Source organism: Zingiber officinale, chromosome 5A (genome assembly GCF_018446385.1).
Source record: "Zingiber officinale cultivar Zhangliang chromosome 5A, Zo_v1.1, whole genome shotgun sequence".
NCBI lineage: Eukaryota > Viridiplantae > Streptophyta > Magnoliopsida > Zingiberales > Zingiberaceae > Zingiber > Zingiber officinale.
This window is the reverse complement of record NC_055994.1, coordinates 110,399,245-110,405,759: the sequence shown is the minus strand read 5'-3', so window position 1 is coordinate 110,405,759 and position 6,515 is coordinate 110,399,245. Positions and strand designations below refer to the sequence as shown.

The window sequence follows — 6,515 nt, the reverse complement described above, 5'->3', positions numbered from 1 at the left end:
AAAAGTAATATATTCCTGACATGTTTTTCTCCCTATGGGTTACTATGTGGGCATTTCAATTCAACACCTCATGACTTTTACTGACTTTGACACAAATATGATGAAACAAATAACAATTTTCATCCAATTTCTACAATAATATTTCTGCCGAGATCTTTTTCCTTGCAAACATTAAATCAAATGACAGATTAAAAAAATGTCTTTTAAATGCTGGTTTTTCTAAATAATGCTTTCATTTTTTTCAAACATAACCATGATGATCCATGTGAATATACATTCCTTTGCAGGTTTTGGATTCTTTATAGGGCCAAGCAAGATGGACCAGTAGTCTTGGTAAATTACCTTACTATGAATATCATCCTATACCTTGGTCATCTCAATATAACTGTTGTACAAACACCTATTCAGGGTTGGCGTCATCCTTGGGAAGGGCATGGAGATCACTCACATGATCATGTGCCTGAAGACAAGGTATTATAGTACAAGCATGCCTTAATTCATCTACAATTTCCCTTTTGTTTGTGTATGTATAAGATGCTTCCAAAGCTTCAATATGATTATTGTTGACAACAGGTGCTTATTCATGAATAAGCTCCAAGCATATTCAATTTCCCTATAAGATGTATGTTTGGATTCATGGTATAGACTAAAAGATTATTGTTGTGGCACCTTTACCTTAGAAGTGCTAACAAGCTCAATGCACATGATGAATCTCTTTGCTATCCTTTCAAACTGCTAATTTCTAGCTTCAATATGCATTGACATTGACCTGTTATGCTTGGATATCTTCTAGGAGTAGATGTTAGAACATCCAAGATATGCGAACTTGGAATATTGAATTATAGAGCTAAGCGAGTGCTTTGGATTGCCCTCCGCCAGCTTGAAGTAATTGAGACCCACAGTGGATATGGTTCTCATCACACATCTTTCCTGTAATGAATTAAGATTGTCTGCTACATTTTTGACCTGGCTCTGATCCATTAGATCTGTGTAACTATGCTGTAAGATTTCACAGTAGAACGAGAGACATGTGAGAAGGTGATTTCTTTGACTCATTTAATTAGATCTAGTCCTTTATTTGCTAATACTTCCCCATACTGATTTTTTTTAAGCATGTTAGAATTGTGAAGAATTTCTAATTATATCTGTGTGCTACCATTCTCATAGTTTATTGCAATGTGTGATAACTATTAGATGTTGCTATTCTTTCTCTCCATTATGTAGTCCTTTGATTAATATTTGCCAATTTTCCATAGTTTTTCACTTTAAGATCTTTCAAGCATCTAGTGACAAGTGCAAATTGGTTAGCATCTAGTGACATCCTTGTGTTGACTTTAGAGATTAAAAATTGATGTAATTAGCATGTTTTTCTGGTGCTATAATCCAATGATATAATTTATTCTTCCAATGCGAGTAAACATTGTCAGATTCTTTTATACTCCTTTATGTATTAGATTTCTTATGATTATTTCTTATTGCCTTCTCATTTTTCTAATCGTAGAGATCGAGCGAATCAAAGAAATACTTGCAATGCCGAATGGAAAGGTTAGTTTGCATCTAGTTTAGCTTTTTCCCTCTTAATGGAATATTCTTCAGATATAAATGAGTGCAAAATAAGTCTGTTAATATCTTAGTTGTCTCGGAAGAAGTCTATTGTGTCACTTGTGCTGGGCTACTGTATAATTTACTTAATTCTATATTTTTCCTTATGCTTGACGTTATAATTGTTCCTCTTTGAAAGTGCCCTTAATCTTAGTCCTTAATCTCCTATTGACTTTATTCACAGATTATTAGTCTTGATGAAACGCATACCTCTTGGGAGCTTGACAGATAAGTAGATTAGAAGTCTTTGTTTTCTTAAACACACTAATGGTTTTATTTTGTTTCTAGAAACTTGATGGCGAAACAAGATCTGTCAGAGCTTAGTTAGCTTAGTTTATGCAATGCTACAATAGATTTATCCGAGAATCCCTTGATCTCTCCTTTAAGATAATAATTGTTGATTAAGAATCACCCACTAGTGGGAATTACATGAAGCCCTTGATCAAGTTGTATTCGCTATTGCTTGAATAAGTTGATTAAAGTTGCAAGTTGAGCCTGCACTTTCACTAAGACTAGAAATTTTATCCTTTAATCAAGTAGTAGTTTCTTGATGGAGTTTATTTAGCATATGAAACTCATTTAAGATTTATGTTTGTTGTTCAATACTTTTTTGACCTCATACTTGTTATAATTTTTGGTTTATAATGCATTGGACCTTAATGTAAAAAGGCAGATTGTCTACCTTATGGCTCCATTTGTGATAGACGAAACTTTACAAACACCAGCAGATGTTGTGAAAGGCACATCCTTATAACAGGCAACCACTCTTTATTAGACTGCAGATCAACCTGCAGCTTCTCCCAAACTTTGCTCTTGGCGTTTAAGACGCTGTTTGGTTCGCCTGAGTATCCCAGAAAGGTCACTCGTTCACCAACCTTGGCTGATGATGGTGGATCAACTAACTCAACCTGGAAACAAAATGAATTCATTAGTCGTTCTTGATGAATGATCACATGTAAAGATGATAATTTCCCAGGTAAACCAACCAATATTATAATACTAAAAAACTAACAGGTTAGTAAAAGCAAAGACTTGTAAGAATGGAGGCAGAGTTAACGACTTAACTTTGTGTGGTCATCGTTTGATGCAGCCAAGACCATTGCTTGTGACTTAATGCCCCTCATGGTTGCAGGCTTCAAGTTACAAAGGACACAAACCTTCCGATTCTGCACCAGTGGTTTAGAGAACATAGGAAATTCACATCCAAATGGAAGAAAATTTGAAAAGGGAAGCAAAATAAACCTGCATTTCCTCAAGAGGAATATATTTCACGAGGCCACTAACAATTGTTCGAGGGGATTCTTCACCGACATCAATTTCTTCAACATAGAGTGAATTTGCGTCTGGGTGCTTCTGAACTTTTTTGATGAGGCCAACAGGTATGTCAAGTCTTGAGACAGAAATTTCTGTTTCAGCAGACTTCGTTTTTGTACTGCCAGAAGGCTTGTTATGTTGTTTCTTAGAATTTCCTACAGCAGGTCACATGAGAAACTTATTGAGCTCTAGGATAAGCTTTAACTTCATTAAGTCGAGTTTTATTAATACTTCAAAACTTGGAAAACCATTTACATTAATACAACACTAAAAAGTAGCTTCATTTGCAGGTCTAGGATAAACCTTCATGAAACTTTCTCCTTGTATCAAAAATTGTATATGGTCAAGAGTTACTAGTGCTTCAAATAAAGATGAACTCTTCTAATATATGTTTATATTTTGCAGGTTCTATTGACAAAGTTTTATGTTGTGGTTTTATTTGCAGATATGAATGGGGTACTTGAAGAGTATGATTTATCAAATCTGTTATTGTGATTGTAGCAACTACATTTCTCCAAATTTCAGCTATCAACCCTGTTTTACGTCTTCTACAGGTATTATATTCTTCCCTTTTATTTTTGGTGCTTTGCTCACATACTTTGATTCACAAAAATCCAGAATGTTGGAAAAGGTTGATATGGAAGAATCAGCAAGTGAGAAAGAGGAGTCCGATGAAATTCTACAAGTTGAAGATTTTGATGGGGCTTGAGTTGACAATAATTACTTGCAATCCTACATGGCATGAACCACCATCACAAGTTTCTAGTCTTTTGACAATTATTCATTAGTTGTAAATGAAGTTTATTTGTTTATTTGTATTGGGATAAATTTTATTTGAATATTAGACATGTTTTTTCTTTTGTGATTGTAATATAATTCTTGTATAAGTAACATTTTGAATGACATTGATATGGAAAATATTCTTTCTTTTGTGATTATGATTCTTTATTATATATTTATATTGAAATATGATATATTGGTATTAAAAGATAATAATTTAAAAGACAATGATCTAAAACTGTTGTTGTTGTCTATCACCCTCAAAGACAACGATTAAAAATCGTTGTCAAAGTCCCAAAAACGGTTGTAAACTAGCAGTGTTAATAAAAAATGCTCTAAACAACAACGGTTTTAAACCGTTGTCTTTTCATTCAAAGACAACGGTTTAAAACCGTTGCAAAACTGTTGTCTTTTCATTCAAAAGACAACGGTTTAAGACCGTTGTCGTAGCCTCCACTTTTAACAACACTGCCAGTTACAACGGTTTTAAAGGGCCTACGACAACGGTTTTTAACCGTTGTCTTTTAATGTTTTTGTTGTAGTGAGGGTTTTACCTAATACATAAAATATATGCTATCTCAACTAAACAGGTACTAGTAAAGAGTGCTAATACATGTCATAAACTGTAATAGTCAACGGTGCATATACTAACAAAAAGGTAGGATAACAGTATACCAACATACCTCCTATAGCTTGGAGATGTCCTGCCACTGCCAGATCCCAAAATCCAAAAAGTCACATCGAGAAAACCAAATCCCGAAATCCGAAACACCGGAAATAAGACTCGTAATCTGAGCTCTGATACCAAATAAATTGGTATCAGATAAACCTCAAAATCCAGAACACATAGCAAGTATCGTATACCTGCTCTTATACCACTTAATTGTCACGCCCCGAGGAAGTCCCTGTCCGAAGAAATTTCGGCAGCACCTCCCCTGTACGGGTGACAATCTGAAGCATTTCTACAGACACAATATACATCAGCCACATGCGGTTGGAATATATACACAACCACACAGTTAATAATCTCAGCCTACACGGCTGGACAAGTATAATAACAACCACACAGTTATATATATTTTAAACATCCCACTCGGCTGAAATCAAAACCAATACAGCGGAAAAACATAAAATACCAGCCCATACAAAACCAAATAAATCATTGCTAGCCGGCTAGGCTTACACTACTTACACCACACAACAAAACAATACTCTAGAAATAAAATCGGAACACAAAGCTAAATACACCAATTATAAATACCGAAGTAAAAGTACACAAACGCGTAGACATGTCTTCTGATGTGATGTGGGGACCGGCAGCCAGGATACTCCAAGCGTCTCCATAAACAACCTAGTACCTGAAAAAGATAGTGTCCACGGGGGTGAGTTCAACAACTCAGCAGATACCTAGTTGACATGTATAGTAAACTATAACAAATAGTAATAACTATGGAGTACAGTCTCGTGAACAAAAGAAGGTAATGCATAATGGAAGAGGGCTGAAGAGAACTGTACTCACCAAGTCCACCTATCAGAAAAATCAGGTCGTCAGACCGAAAGTGTCATAAATCCTGTATGCATGTCAAACATATGCATCCATCCAAATGCAGCATATAAGTGCAGCAAACACAAGCAATAAATGCATAAGTGCGTATGATGCCAATGATGCGTCCTGGTCACCCCTGACGCCAGTCAGCCACCTCACACACAATGGTGAGACTGAGTGGGTAGGGCTGTGACAACCGTGCACTCTGACATCACTGCTCCTGATGAGTGACCGAGTGGACGGGATGCTGTCGGAGTACTCCTGTCCTCTGACCCCAAATTATAAATGGGGGAGCTCAATGCTCTCATCTCCCGATACACAATGACGGGGAGGTATCTCTGCCGACTTTCACGCTGAGTCACCTGACCAACGGAGTCAAACAGAGTACACCGTCTGTCGGCTACCACGCTGCTACACTAAATGCCAGCGGAGCCAAACAGAGCGGAACTGTCTGCCGGCTACCACGCTGAGTCACCTGACCAACGGAGCCAAACAGCAGAACCGCCACACACCTGCCTGATATACCACTAATCCATGAGTGGTGGTGTGTGCAGTACATGTAAATGGCGATGTGCTCAATCATAGTGGAGCCGACAATCGCGCAGCATGCAATCATGATGCATGACACTAAGCATAGCAATAAACTGATCAACATAACCAAATCCATATATATAAAATGAGTACCGTAATATCGACGGTCAAATACGAAGATCTAAAGTACACAGGTCAGATAGGATATCAAAAACCTAGGTCCTGAACATATCAAGTATGGTATGTCACTACCTCTCTGAGCATATATATAATCATGTGGATACTAGCATAAAATGCATAACAGGTGAGCAAACAAGCATGTAACAGGTATCCGGTAGTGACGTACCGAAACAATGACGAACATAATTATTACTAAAGGTTATAACCTACTAAGCATATCAACAAGACATTATCTAAAAGATAAGTCAAGGTACCCGCCTCCAATGTAGATCGAGCTAATCAACCTCTATGTCGAAGTGCTCGTCCCGAATCAACGTCCTGTAAATCACATGATTATAATTTAGCTAATTACATATGCAACAATTAGCTAAATCTCAACTCAACCTAATTAGGGAAAACCCTAATCAAATCATCTATGAATCCTTTAATCTTTCCAAGACACTCCACATTTTATAATCAATCCAATGATTATATCGTTCATAAACTCTTCTATTAATCACAATGTCAATTTAATTAACAATCAATCATAACAAATCATGATACTAATCCCATAATCCTATAA

At 36.5% G+C, this 6,515-nt stretch overlaps 1 protein-coding gene across 1 annotated transcript; it reads right to left on the bottom strand.

Annotated features, from left to right (window-relative positions):
* Positions 1–2,079: 2,079 nt before the first annotated feature.
* LOC121983135 (probable methionine--tRNA ligase) lies at positions 2,080–2,881 on the bottom strand. The gene is made up of 3 exons (XM_042536103.1): positions 2,845–2,881; positions 2,667–2,768; positions 2,080–2,510 (listed from the first exon to the last, which is right to left on the bottom strand). The coding sequence occupies exons 1-3, from the start codon at positions 2,848–2,850 to the stop codon at positions 2,286–2,288; spliced, it is 333 nt and encodes a 110-aa protein (XP_042392037.1). The 5' UTR covers positions 2,851–2,881; the 3' UTR covers positions 2,080–2,285.
* Positions 2,882–6,515: the final 3,634 nt, after the last annotated feature.